Source organism: Sorex araneus, chromosome 6 (genome assembly GCF_027595985.1).
Source record: "Sorex araneus isolate mSorAra2 chromosome 6, mSorAra2.pri, whole genome shotgun sequence".
Lineage (NCBI taxonomy): Eukaryota > Metazoa > Chordata > Mammalia > Eulipotyphla > Soricidae > Sorex > Sorex araneus.
In genome coordinates this window covers 160,439,446-160,453,625 of record NC_073307.1, presented here as the reverse complement: position 1 = coordinate 160,453,625, position 14,180 = coordinate 160,439,446, and the positions used below count along the sequence as shown (strand labels likewise).

General features: G+C 43.5%; 1 protein-coding gene across 1 annotated transcript; it reads right to left on the bottom strand.

Annotated features, from left to right (window-relative positions):
- Positions 1–9,554: 9,554 nt before the first annotated feature.
- On the bottom strand, positions 9,555–11,823 carry LOC129406114 (mammaglobin-A-like). The gene is made up of 3 exons (XM_055144065.1): positions 11,690–11,823; positions 10,651–10,844; positions 9,555–9,750 (listed from the first exon to the last, which is right to left on the bottom strand). The coding sequence occupies exons 1-3, from the start codon at positions 11,742–11,744 to the stop codon at positions 9,709–9,711; spliced, it is 291 nt and encodes a 96-aa protein (XP_055000040.1). The 5' UTR covers positions 11,745–11,823; the 3' UTR covers positions 9,555–9,708.
- Positions 11,824–14,180: the final 2,357 nt, after the last annotated feature.

The window sequence follows — 14,180 nt, the reverse complement described above, 5'->3', positions numbered from 1 at the left end:
CATGCTACGTGATAATGTAGCCATCAATGATACCTGCTTGCTCTAGGAACAGGATGAGCATTAAATCGTTCATTCAGGATTTTGACAACAAAGTCTGACCTTGTTGGTGGGTGGCTACGCGGTCTTTTGAAGTTCGTGGAATCCAGTGGGTAACAGTTCAAGTCCAGCGGTCATCTCTGAATGGCATTACGTGTCTGGCCCATCTGATTTTTGACACCTTGGCAAACGAGACAGTGTCCTTGATTCTTGACCGTCGAAGGATGTCGGAATTCCGGTTCCCTTCTCTGACTTGCATGAAACGTGTTATTCCAAGCATACTCTTTCGATTCCCTTGGGTATACCCGAATAGCGATCTCACCCTGTTTTTGTAGGGTCCGAGCTCTGAGGTGTTAGTGTAGGAAGAACGTTGGACTCGAAAAGATGTGCCTGGAGCCGCAGGTTCTTCGTCCTCTTAACCACTTCTTTGACGCTCTCGAAGGCGTTCCACGCTGCTCTCTTCCTCTTGTGCAGTTCTGGCACCAAGTCGTTCCTCGTGTTGAGGTCTCAACCCAGGAACACATAGCTGCTGCATTCCAAGATATTTGTTCCTATTGAGAGCAAACACAACCTCAGGGACTTGTTCATTTTTCATGAACATCTTTTTGCTGAGATTCAGCTGCAGTTGAATTCGGCCAGTAATTGTGCCACTTGGCTTATGTTTGGCGTTATGAGAACAATGTCATCAGCAAATTGAAGTGAGGTGGTATATTTTAGGACCATCTATCTTCACTCCCATTCCTTCTCATTCCAGTCATCGCACCATGTTCTCAAAGGGTAGCATTGAAGAGGTTTGGTGAAGTGGTATTACCCTTCCGAAGCTCTCTATTTATGTCAATGATCACTTCCTGGTAGAATGGTGAGACCCTGGTGGTGAATACATAATACAGCGCGTGGCGGATCTTGATGTTATGAGTTTGAAGGTCCTTTTGGGCTTCGGCTTCGATGACTGCTTCAGACACAAGAGATCCAAAGGCCTTCTTTAAATCGATGAATGTTAGACAGAACTGCATCTTGAACTCTCGCAAAACTTTAGTGAGTTTGGTAACTGTGTGGATATGGTCGATTATGCTGAATCCTTTCCAGAACCAGCTTACTCTCATGGTTGTCCTTCTTCTAGTGTACTGATATGGAGTGTCAGATTTCAGAAGGGACGACGTTTGAATTTGGTATGTGGGCTGGTGGACATGACTGTTGAAGAGATCCAAGTAGAATTCATGAATAATCCTCTCTATTGCCCTTCGAAAGGTGGGATAGATTCATCAGAACGTCTGAGGGCAGTCCTCTTGGTCTTGTAGACAGTTGAGCATTGCGAATACTATTCCCGGCTTCTGCTGCATCAGTTAACACTGCTGCCCTTCCGTCTTTGATGTCTTTCTTTATTGCTTCTCTGCACAGCTTTGCAAGTTCGGACATTACCTTGTGGTTTCCTGGAGGTCTCGCAAAAGCAGGTGGTTATTGAGCTCAATCGTTTCCGAAGACAGGCGTCTGTTTTTGGCTTTTCTACTCTCGGCATTTCTGGAGCAATCATGTAAGGTGCTGATCATATTCCTCGTTGATGTTGTCTCCGACGGCATCCTCCCACATGGCCAAATTAGTGACAAAGAGCTCCCAGTTGGGGGTCACTGTGGGAGTTCTCTTCTTAAAATAAAACTTTGGAGTCCTTTCTCCCCACTCTGTCAAGTACAATATTGCACGAATGAGACGATGGTCCGATCCCGTTTGGAATTTTGGGACACAGAGATATCAGTTAGGCAAAACCTTTGATTTAAGAGGATGTGGTCAATTTCATTGTGGTATTATCCCCGGGAGACTCCCATATCCAATATTTACATTCAGCCTTCTGGAACTGTGAGTTACCATAGATGGTCTTGGTCTACATGATGAAATCACATAGTCTCTCACCCTGTTTGTTTCATTCTAGGCCTTTGGACCCAATGTGAAGTTCTTCGAGCGACCTTCTCTGTGAAATATAAAATAAAATAATATGAGACTAACACGTAAGGACTGTACAGACAATTGCCAGGAGGATATCTCCCTGCTTTGGAAGCCTGCCTCATGAACTGGGAGAGAAGGCATTTGGAATAGCTAAGGGACCACTAGATCAACATAGGTTGGAGGGATCACTGGGTATGGGACATATGTGCCGAAAATACACTAAGGACCAAACATGATGGCCTCTCAGTATCTGTATAGCAAAACATAATGCTCCAAAGTAGAGAGAGAGTAAGGAGGAAGGTGCCTGCCAAAGAGGCAGGGGCTTGGAGGGGTGGAGGTAGCGAAAGGGATGCTTGGAATATAGGTGCTGGAAAATGTGCCCTGTGGAGGGTTGGGTAGTCAATCATTGTTGGACAGGTATTCAATCATGAAAACATTTTAACGGTAGTTCACGAGGATTCAATAAAACAATGATGAAATATAGAGTTCCAGCCCTGAACTTAAACTCAGGGAGTATTAGTTCAATTCATGACTAATCTGGGAAAACCCTATGGCTAACTTCAGAATCGAGACCAAATCTGGATATATTCCACCAAAATTCTAAAGCTAGTGGCAGAAAAGAGGTAGAATAATTGGAGATGGCTGTCTTCTTTATAGGAGAATATATAGGCATGCATTTATTCCTACAAATTCCCTTTTCAAGCTGAGTCACTTGTCACAAATTAATCTGCCATGGGAGAAAAAACACATGCAGGTCTATTTCAATATGTCTTTCACACCACCTAATTCTCTTTACCCTAATTCTCTATCAGGTAACGATGCTACCTGATTTTCTATATACCATATATCAGTGATACGATATGGAATTTATAGACTTGGAGAGTATCGAGAGGAATATGGAAATTCAGACATTTCTAATCAACTTTTAATCATTTCATGCAGGAATCTTTGAGAGATTTTCATTCCAATTATCTCAAGTGTCAAATTCATTTTCATTCCGATTATCTCAAGTGTCAAAAATGTTTGATTTTTGCCTCAATATTCTCTTTTTTGAAGACATAATAATTGGCTTGGATAATTCCATGCAGAGCTCAGAAGTTCCAACATCAAAAATGGACTGTTCGGACCACCATGGGTAGACCAACAGGCAGTAGGGGTCCTTGAGGCATTAAAAACCACATTCAAGGCCTGGTTGAACCAAACGTGCATGGTCCATCCTGAGTCTCACCCTCGGCCCATGAGGAGATCCTCTAAACTGGGGTCACATTCTTTGCTTTATTGCTCCTTATTTCTTGATAAGTTCTCGGTGTGCATACAGAATACTCAGTCAGCTTTTTAAGGACACGTTGATTCCCAAAGTTTACATACAGGTGTTCTGGAATCTTTCTGGATTGCCAACAGCACTTTTCCCCTGGGTAGGTAGATAGCACATGAACTATTATGGAAGATTTGGTTTGGCAACCGAATGATTTCAAATGATTGGTTATCCCATTGCACATAACATTTCAGAAGAGCTGCTCTAATTCTCACTACAAATTCATGAAACCTGCTTGTTCTCATAGAAAGAGTTCATGTGCACTGAAAGTCAAATGAAATATGTAAGAGTCCAGATAGTGTTCCTCTTTACACTCATTTGTTCTGGAATTCCAACAGGCATTGTTTTTGTTTCAAAGCGTCTTCAGTTTAGTAACCTTTCTCCCTCAGCTCATTATCTTTGTTCGGGTCTATCAGTAGTTGCTTTAATATTTTGATGGTCCAACATTCAGTGTATCGTTGCATAGGAGTGTCTATTCCTGATGAGCTATAGATCCACTAACCACTTATTAACAATGATCCCTTTCCCTTTGACAATTTGAAGTCGACATTGTCTGATGTAAGAATGGCCACAATTGCTTAGTAAGGCAACTGTGTGCCTGTCAGAATGTTTGCCAGACTTGGATCTCAATCCTGTCTTTAACCGGACTATTGATTCATGTCTCGTGTAGGCAGCAGAAATTTGTTACATGTCCTCAGATCTAGCTTGCCACTCTGTGTTTCCTGATGGTGGTTTCAGGTCCTAAATATTGAGTGAGATGGAGAGGAGGCAATTGAGTGCCATCAGCTTGTGGAAACTTTGAGTGTTTGAGACCACGGTCTTCTCTTTGAAAGTCGCCCCTTTAGTACTTCTTTCGAAGCTTCGTATATCTTGTGTCTGAGTAATCCGGATTCTATTTAAAATACACGGCTAAGCAGGGAAGTGCTCTGGGGAATTATTTCCCAACCACATTCTCTTCTGCATCCCATCACTGACAATTGCTGGGGAACAGAGGGAGCTGATCAGGTAGGCATGGTTCAAGGTACAGGTGGGAGTGCAGGAGTAGAGAGGTTAGCAGACCCACCCACCAGAATGGGAGACAGAGGCCAGTAGGGTCAGTGCTGAGAAAACAGGGAGGCTAGGGAGCAGGGGCCCTTTTCCGAGAGGGGAACTTGCTGGGAACAGATGATCAGGAACAAATGCTCTTCAGCGTTTTCTGTCTCTCACTCCTGAGTTCTCTCAGGGATATTTTGCGTGTTTTTTTTTTGTTTGTGTGAGTGTGTGAGTATATCAAGGTTGAGAGATAAGCTCCCACCAGCCTCTTTTTCTAAGTAGCAATGAAATGACTTAGACTTTTCTCTAGTATGCTGATATTTTATTGAAAAAAATATGTATCTGAGGTTTCATCACTTGTCTTGCAGTTTGCAGATCAAAGCCAGGAAAGAAAGAAGAGTTTGGGGGTTCCCCATTTGACTGTTGTTGCCTGAGCATTCTCTGCGAGCCTTTTTACTTGAAAAATTTACACTGAGGACTGGTATATATTTTGTCCTGAAAAGAAAAACAGACTTCACTTAGACTTTCAACTCACTTTGACAAATTTCCTCAGACCACACAAGATTTCTTCCTTTGGTTTATTCACTTGGCTTTCAGAACAAGAAAAACGGTCTGATGCTTTCCCACAGCCTTAGTTGTACCGAAAGATTGATATTGAGCACTATGGAAGCCAGTTTTGATCCAAGCTAGGTTTCAGTGTAACGCCCATAATCATCAACTGGTCATGGGTTCTAGCTTGATGCCTTAAAATGATAACAAGTAGAACATGACGTAGAACGCTTTGGTTATGGGCTTCAGGTCATAAACGTAAAGTGAACTTTTGGTCATAAATGAACTTTTGGTCATAAGACCAGTGTATGTAGCGTATATATCCTTTTCATAAAAGCACATAGATGAAAACTCCATCAGTGTTTGTAGCTCCCATTTGTCCCCTTACTTGACAGGGGAAAATAACCTCTCTATCTATTTTGGCTCAGACACTTAGTTGCTTTGAGTGCAGGTAGAAAAGTAGTTTTGAGCTGTTTATCTTTCTGGATGCCTGATTTCAATTAGTATCACTTTGATCAAGGACAATCCATGTTGTACTTGTAGGAGGATCTGCTTAAATTCATCTGTTTGCTTTTCACATTTCCCATCTACCATGGTCTGTTGTAAATGGGCTATGTAGAATGTTAATTCTAACTCATGCTGTTGGTTTAAAAGAGAGAGAATCACTCACTACTCAAGTTAGCTGTTGTTGTCTTTGGCGTGTGTGTATGCGTGTGTGCATTGTTTGTGTGTTGAACTATGCTCTCGGTCCTTATCTGCATCTGCTGTTTCTGAGAGAGTGACAACGTCCAACCCGCTTGACCTTCTCAGTGTCTGGCCCATCTTATTTTTTTAAAATTTATTTTATTGAATCACCATGTGAAAAGTTACAAAGTTCTGAGGCTTATGTCTCAGTTATACAATGTTCAAAAACCTGTCCCTTCACCAGTGCCCATATTCCACCACCCAAAACCTCAGTATGCCTCCCACCCCCACCCCCACCCCCGCCTGGGTAACTGATAAATTTCACTCTTCTCTTTACCTTGATTACATTCCATATTTCAACACAAAACTCACTATTGTTGTTGGTGTTTCAACACAGACTCACTATTTTTGTTGGAATTTATCCCCCAAGTATACAGACCTATTGACAAGGAAATATTTGATATTGAGTTTTCAACTGAGGAGAATGAAGAGATAAAAAGATAAAAACCGGCCGCGCGGTTTACAATTTCTGTATTTTAGTAATTAAATCCAGGGAGATTAAAGTTGGAAATTGAATCATTTCCCTTCCTGGAGCAGCATGGAGCAAAAGCTTAGTTCACAGTCTGGATACATGGTTGCAAGCACTCTCTGGAACCCCAAGTCTTATAGCTGCCTCTGGTTCCTGCTCGTTCGGCATTTCCTCAGCTGTGCAAAGGCATGGCCACCCGGGTCGAATCTCAGCCGGAGCCCGAGCTCCGGCCCGGCCCAAGCCTGCCCAGGTGTCTCCGTTTCAAGTTTAAAGCACACATTTTTTTTTCCGCGCCACAAAGTTCATACCTGCTCAAAGGACCCATAAAATGTCAGACACCACGCCTTCAGGAGAGACCAAGGGAGAAGGATATTTCCTCCGTTTGCCGGCGTGGGGCAAAAGCTTAGTTCACAGTCTGGATACATGGTTGCAAGCACTCGCTGGAATCCCAAGTCTTATAGCTGCCTCTGGTTCCTTCTTGTTCGGCATTCCCGCGGCTGTGCAGAGGAATGGCCACCTGGGTCGAATCTTGGCTAGAGCCCGAGCTCCGGCCCCGGCCCGAGCCTGCCCAGGTGTCCCCCCCATCTGATTTTTTGACAGTTTCCCTGATTCTTGACTGTCGACAGATGTCAGAACTCCAGATTCGTTCTCTCACTTGAGTGAAACGTGATACTCCAAGCATAGCTCTTTCTATTCCCTTTGGGATACCCGATTAGCGTTCTCATCCTGTCTTTGTAGGGCCCATGTCTCTGAGGTTTTAGTGCAGGAAAAACGGTGGAGTCATAAAGAAGTGTCCGGAGCCTCAGGATCTTCATTCTCTTAACCACTTCTTAGACGCTCTCAAAGGCGTTTCATGCTGCTTTCTTCCTCCTGTGCATTGCTGGTGCCAAGTTGTTTCTCGTGTTGTGTTCTTGACCCAGGTACACATAGCTGCTGCATTCCATTGAGAGCAAATGGAATCTCAGGAACTAGTTTGTTTTTTATGAACACGGTTTTGCTGAGATTCAGTTGCAGACCTACCTTTCCACACTTGCAGTTGAAATCGGCCAGCATTTGTGCCTCTTGGCTAATGTTTGGCATTATGAGAACGATGTCATCAGCAAAGCGAAGCGGAGGTGGTATAGTTGCCGACCATCTATCTTCACTCCCATTTCTTCCCATTCCAGGCATCGCACAATGTTCTCAAGGGTGGCACTGAAGTGTTTTGGTAAAATGGTATCACCCTGACGAAGCCCTCTATTGATGTCAATGATCATTCCAGGCCGAATGGTGAGATCCTGGTGATGAATCCACAATACAGCTCGTGGCAGATCTTGGTGTATTGAGTTTGAAAGTCTAGTTGGGCTTGGGTTCGATGACCGCTTCAGTCTCAACAGATCCGAAGGCTTTCTTTAAATGGATGAATGTTAGACAGAGTGGCATCTTGAACTCATGCAAAACTTCAATGAGTTTGTTCACTGTGTGGGTATGGTCGATCATGCTGAATCCTTGCCAGAACTTGGCTTGCTTGTGTGGTTGTCCTTCGACTAGTGTTCTGAAATGGGGTGTCGCATTTCAGAAGGGAGGACCTTGGGAACGACATAGGCATCCTGTGGACTTTGGTATGTAGGCAGGTGGACTTGGCTGTCGAAGAGATCCATGTAAAAGTCATGAATAATCCTCTCACTTGCCCTTCTGGAAGATATGATAGATCATCAGGACGTCAGAGGGCATTCCTCATGGTATTTTAGACAGGTGAGCATTGTGAATACTTTTCCCAGTTTCTGCCACATCGTCCAACACTGCTGCTCTTCTCTCATCGAGGTCTTCGAAGTTTTACTGTTTCTCTGCATAGATTTTGAGCTCAGACGTTAGCTTGTGTTTGCCCGAAGCTCGTGCAAACTCTGTTGGTGAATGAGCTCAAGCGTTTCCAAAGACAGGCGTCTGTTTGTGGCTTTCCCACTATCGGCATTTCTCGCGAAATCATTTAAGGTGCTGAACCAGTCGATCATATTCCTCGTTGATGTTGTCTCCGACGGCATTTTCCCACATGGCAGCAATAGTGCCAAAGAGGACCCAGTTGGGGGTCATTCTAGGAGTTCTCTTCTTAAATTTAAACTTTGCAGTCCTTTCTCCCCGATCTGTCATGTACAATATTGCACAAAAGGGACGGTGTTCCAATCCCTTTTGGAATTTTGGGACGCAGAGACATCAGTCTGGCAAAACCTTCGATTGAATATGATGTGGTGGTCAATCTTATTGTAGAAATGTTCACCGGGAGACTCCCATGTCCACCGTTTAGAATCGACCTTCTGGAACTCTGAGTTACCATGGATGGTCTTGGTCGACATGATGACAAACAGGGACAGTCTCTCACCCTGTTTGTTTCATTCTAGGCCAAGGGGCCCAATGTGGAGTTCTTTGGGTGACCTTCTCGGTGGAATATAAAATAACATAATATGAGACTAAGACATAAGGACTGTACGGACAATGGCCAGGAGGATATCTCAGTGCTTTGGAAGACTGCCACATGGGCTGGGAGAGAAGGCATTTGGAATGGCGAAGGTATCACTAGGTCAATATTGGTTGGAGGGATCGCTGGGGGTAGGACATGTGTGCTGAAAGTACACGAAGGACCAAACATGATGACCTTTGACAATTTGAAGTCGACATTGTCTGATGAAATAATGGCCACAATTGTTTAATAAGGCAACTGTTTGCCTGTCAGAACGTTTCCCAGATTTGGACCTCAATCCTGTCTTTAACCGGACTATTGATTCATGTCTCGTGTAGGCAGCAGAAATTTGTTACATGTTCTCAGATCTAGCTTGCCACTCTGTGTTTTCTGATGGCGTTCTCAGGTCCTTAATATTGAGTGAGATGGAGAGGAGGCAATTGAGTGCCATCAGCTTGTGGAAACTATGAGTGTTTGAGACCACGGTCTTGTCTTTGAACATTGCCCCTTTCGCACTTCTTGTGCAGCTTTACTCAGACACTTTTACTCAGACACTTCTTGTGTCTGAGTAATATGGATTCTATTATAATAGACGGCTAAGCAGGGAAATGCTCTGGGAAATTATTTCCCAACTACTTTCTCTTCTACATCCCATCCCTGACAACAGGCTGGAGGATAGAGGGAGCTGAGCAGGCAGGCAGGGTCCAGGGTGCAGGCGGAGCTGTGCAGGAGTAGGGAACTGAGCAGACCCACCCACCAGAATCGGAGACAGAGGCCAGAAGTGTCAGTGCTGTGAAAACAAGGACGCCAGGCAGCTGGGGCCCTTTTCCCGAGATGGGACCTTCCTGGGAACAGATGATCAGGAACGAATGCTCTTTAGGATTTTCAGTTTCTCACTCCTGAGTTCTCTCAGGCAAATTTTTCGCGCGCGCGTGTGTGTGTGTGTGTGTGTGTGTGTGTGTGTGTGTGAGTACATCAAGGGTAGAAATAAGCTCCCTCCAGCATCTTTTTCTAAGTAGCAATAAAATGATTTAGACTTTTGTTTAGTTTGCTGATATTTTATTGAAAAGAAAATGCATCTGAGGTTTCAACAGGTGTCTTGCAGTTTGCAGATCGAAAGCTAGGAAAGAAGTAAGATTTGGGGTGTGCCTCATTGGACTGTTGTTGCCTAAGCATTCTCTGCCGTCCTTTTCATTTGAAAAATTTACACTGTGGACTGGTATATATTGTGTCCTGAAAAGAAAAACAAACATCACTTAAACTTTCAACTCACTTCGATAAATTCCCTCAGACCACACAAGACTTCTTACTTTCGTTTATTCACTTGGCTATAAAAACAGGAAAAAGTGTCTTATGCTTTCCCACGGCCTTGGATGTACCAAAAGATTGGTACTTCGCACTATGGAAGCCATTTATGACCCAAGCTAGGTTTCAGTGTAACGCCCATAATCACCAACTGGTCATGGGTTTTAGCTTGATGCCTTAAAATGAGAACAAGGAGAACATGACATAGAACGCTTTGGTTATGGGCTTTAGGTCATAAACGTAAAGTGAACTTTTGGTCATAGATGAACTTTTGGTCATAGGACCAGAGGATGTAGTGTATAGACCCATTTCAAAAAGGGCAAAAATGAAACTCCGTCAGCGTTAATTAGCTCTCGTTCGTCTCCTCACCTGACAGGGGAAAATAACCTTTCTATCTCTTTTGGCTCAGACACTTAATTGCTTTGAATGCAGGTCGAAGAGAGTTTTGAGCTCTTTATCTCTTTGTGGATGTGTGATTTCATTTAGTATCACTTTGATCAAGGAGAATCCATGTTGTACTTGGAGGTCGATCTGCTTAAATTCATCTGTAGGCTTTTCACAACATTTCCCATCTACCATGGACTGTTGTAAATGGCCTATGTAAATGTTAATTCTAACTCAGGCTGTTGGTTTAAAAGAGAGAGAATCACTCACTACTGAACTTAGCTGTTGTTGTCGTTGAGTGGTGTGTATGCTTATGTGCATTGTGTGTGCATTGAACTATGCCCTCGGTCCTTATCTGCACCTGCTGTTTCTGAGAGAGTGACAATGTCCAACCCGCTTGACCTTCTCAGTGGTTCTAAAGGCAGGAGAAGTAAGTGAGTTTACCATCATGACAGCAATGTTGGCCTGGGTTTCTGCTGTCTGATTATTAAAACATTTCTTCATGGTCATTAGAGCCTGGGCAGTGGCGCCATTGTCGTCTGCCACGTATGGTGCAAGGTGCTCTACGTAGGCTTCTGGGCTCAAGGAACCATCAATTGTCCAGTCAATCACCTCCTTGACGAGTTTGCATCCAGTACCTGAGGACAATGCATGGGAAACAGGGCTCCAATCCAGAGAACTCATCCTGCAAATAGGCCTCTGGTGAAGGTTTTCCTCTACTGACACCTTAGTGGTGGGACCCTTTCAGAAAGCTCTTAGTGGGTGGTGTGAATTCTGAATCTTTGGAAAGGACACTCAAGCATCTGTATTTCCTTGAAGGTTGTAAACATCCTTATGCTCCTCTCCCTCCTTTGAATTCATTTTATTTTCAACTGTCTTTTTTGAAAAGAAGTACTATGAACTTTGGGCAACTAATTGAGCATATGCAGATCATTCTCTAGGGTCACATGATATTCCCTTTATTCTTTCTAAACATCAGGCAGCATTCCCAGGATTGTTGCTGCCTTAGATTTCGGATATAGTGCTGTAGCTACTTCAACATTGCTAATTTGTTTTTCCGTCGTCAAAAATGAATTTAAGAAATGCTTGTTTGTGAGGTGACCTGAGTTGGATTTGAAGAAGCCCTCTGACATAACCTTCCTTAAAGATTCCCACCTGAGACCTATCTATTCTTAGCTCTTGAATAAAAATGACAAGATGGAGCGTTTGAATATTCAGACCAGCTCCGAACCCACTTTTTAGGCATCTGTGATATGTGATTTTGTCCCTCCAACAAGAGAGCCTCTTGTTGTGGATCCAGTTGTGGATCAAGTCCAGGAGGTAATGTCTTTTCATATTTTCTCTCAATAGTGAATTCTTTGTCACCCCCACTTGGTTTGCTCTGTTAGGGCTGCCCTATCCTTATTTTGAGAGCTTGTAAAGCTCTTCCCTGGCTCCAAAGAGAACCTGACCCAAAGAATGTACCTTCACTGTCAGGACTCACCTGCATAGCAGAAAAGGGGGAGGGCCGCGAGCATGAGGACTGTCAGCAGCTTCATGGTGGTGTGGTAGTGGTTGGCTCTGAGGTCCAATGTGTAGAGCAGATGGACTCACTTTGGAGGAGAGCTCCCAGATCTCCCCCTTTTATTCTCCAAGTCAGCTCCTTAACCCTGCCTTTAAGCAAGGGTGAGTCATAGAATCAACTTGGCTTAAGACCAGGCAGGATGTGGCATTGAAGAAGAACCTGGCCAGCCTCTGCTTGCTTGGAAAAACCTGAGCCCGAACCTTCTGCCCTAAAATCATTTGGAAAGGACTGAACTGGTGCATCCTTGAATTAAAAATGCTAAATGTTATCTGATTCTCAATGATCAGTGCAATGACTTTGGTTTTCATTCGCTTCATTCTCTCTCTCTCTCTGTCTCTCTCTCTAACTCTCTGGCTTTCTTGGCTCTTTGTATTACACCAGGCAATGATCAGAGGTTATGCCTGGCTCTATACACAGAAACTCTTCCTGACAGTGATTGGGGGACCATTTGGTATGCGGGTGATTGAACCCAGGGCATCTATTTGCAAGGCTAACACTGTACACTCTAACTCTCACTCCGACCTCTCCTTATTATTTTTATCAAATATGCTTATTTACTCCTAAGTTTCAGCTTCCCTTCTCTCCTTCAAAGAATCAGCCAATGCCTATCTTTGGTAGGACTCTCCGCATTTATTCAATGCTAGACCCAGTGAAATTTCACATTTTTTCCTAGGGAGACCCCTGAGTGATGATTCATTTTCTTTAATTATTTGTAGTGAGGAGCCTTAATGTGGAACCTATTGCAATGACTCATCCTCCGCGAAATTTACTAGAATCATATATCATTTAGTTCACTTGCTTTTTCACAATCTGGTGCTACATTAATGTAGTCACCAAGGTATCTACCCTTATTTCACTTGCTTTCAGAATCCTGTGTTTAAATTTCTATGAATTTTAGGGGCTGGAGCGATAGCACAGCGGGTAGGGCGTTTGCCTTGCACGCGGCCGACCCGGGTTCTATCCCCGGCATCCCATTAGGTCCCCCAAGCACTGCCAGGAGTAATTCCTGAGTGCAAAGCCAGGAGTAACCCCTGAGCATAGCTGGGTGTGACCCAAAAAGCAAAAAAAAAATTCTATGAATTTTGTTTTCAGTGTTTTGTCTTTTCCTCCCCTATGTATTCAGGTGATTTATAGAAGTCAGTATCTGAAATTGCTAGTGCAGTCCTTCGCAATAGTGAGTTGGTGTTCGAATTGTGTTTTGTGAGCTGGTGGATTCAATACGGCCTGTAACATATAGTCATGACATGTCTTCGAGCAGATGTTTATATATATGAACATGCTTTGTTTTGTGAGCATTATGGACGCGAAATTTGCTTGAGAAACTGTACAATTGAGTGAGTGAGTGAGTGGGAAGTATATCTGAATATTTCTCCTTCTATTCTCATCCATGTTTCCATCCACTTACCTGTTTATAGATTCATTGATCCATCAACATTAGTCGAGTGATTCATCCATTCATCCACCCAACCTTCATTCATCTATCCATTGACCTATCTTCCAGTACTTATTGACTTATTCTCCAAAAGAAGCAAAATGGTCTCCTGTGACTGGTCTCTGTACCTTGTTTTACCATTTTAATTGCAGAAATAAGTTAGAGGAGGATGTACCATTTTAATTGCAGAAATAAGTTAGAGGAGGATGTTTGTCCTGCAGAGTTGATCTAAATTTTAATGGTAAGCAACAATCCTATAATGGAAAGAGTGATGTCTGACAGTAACGCTAGAGAACAACAAAAGTACTGGGGGCAGGATTAAGAAAGAGTTGGGCTGGAGTGAGAGTACAAAAGGTCGGGCACTTGCTTCGCATGCGGTACACCTGGAGTCGAGGCTGTGCATCCCACATGGTCTCCTGAGCACCACCATGAGAAATTCCTAAGACCAGAACCAGGAGCAAACACTGAGTGCTGCTGGGTGTGACTCATAAATAAAAAAAAGAGTCGGTGAGAGAGGAAACTCCAAATAATAATTGTGAGTTTTTTTGTTTGTATGTAATCAAAGTAAAGAGAAAGTAAAGTGAAATTTATCAGCTACATAGGCGGGGTGGGGGTCTGGGGGACGAGGGGGTGGAGGTTTACCATAGTTCTTGGTGGTGGATTATGTGCACTGGTGAAGGTATAGGTGTTCAGGCATTATGTACCTGAGACTTAAGCCTGGAAGTTTGTAACTTTCCACATGGTGATTCAATTAAAAAAAAGAGTCATGGTAAGTTCATCAGATAAAGACTATTATTCATGCCATCTAAAGCCCTCACAGAGCTCAACAACTAATATCAATAATCCCATCAAAACATTGGTAGAGGGCCAGAGGGCCTGAGTGATACTACAGCGAGTAGGGTATTTGCCTCGGATGTGGCTTACCCGGATTTTGTCCCCAGCATCCCATATGGTCACCTGAGCACTGGAAATAGTAAT

What these genes read in the sequence shown, in the direction of transcription:
- LOC129406114 (XM_055144065.1), bottom strand. Translation starts at nt 11,744, where the DNA reads ATGAAGCTGCTGACAGTCCTCATGCTCGCGGCCCTCCCCCTTTTCTGC. An exon ending in CCCCCTTTTCTGCTATGCAG is followed by an intron (nt 10,845 to 11,689) that starts GTGAGTCCTGAC and finishes CATTGTCCTCAG; the next exon opens with GTACTGGATGCAAACTCGTC. An exon ending in CCAACATTGCTGTCATGATG is followed by an intron (nt 9,751 to 10,650) that starts GTAAACTCACTT and finishes TTTTCTTTTCAG; the next exon opens with GACACAATATATACCAGTCC.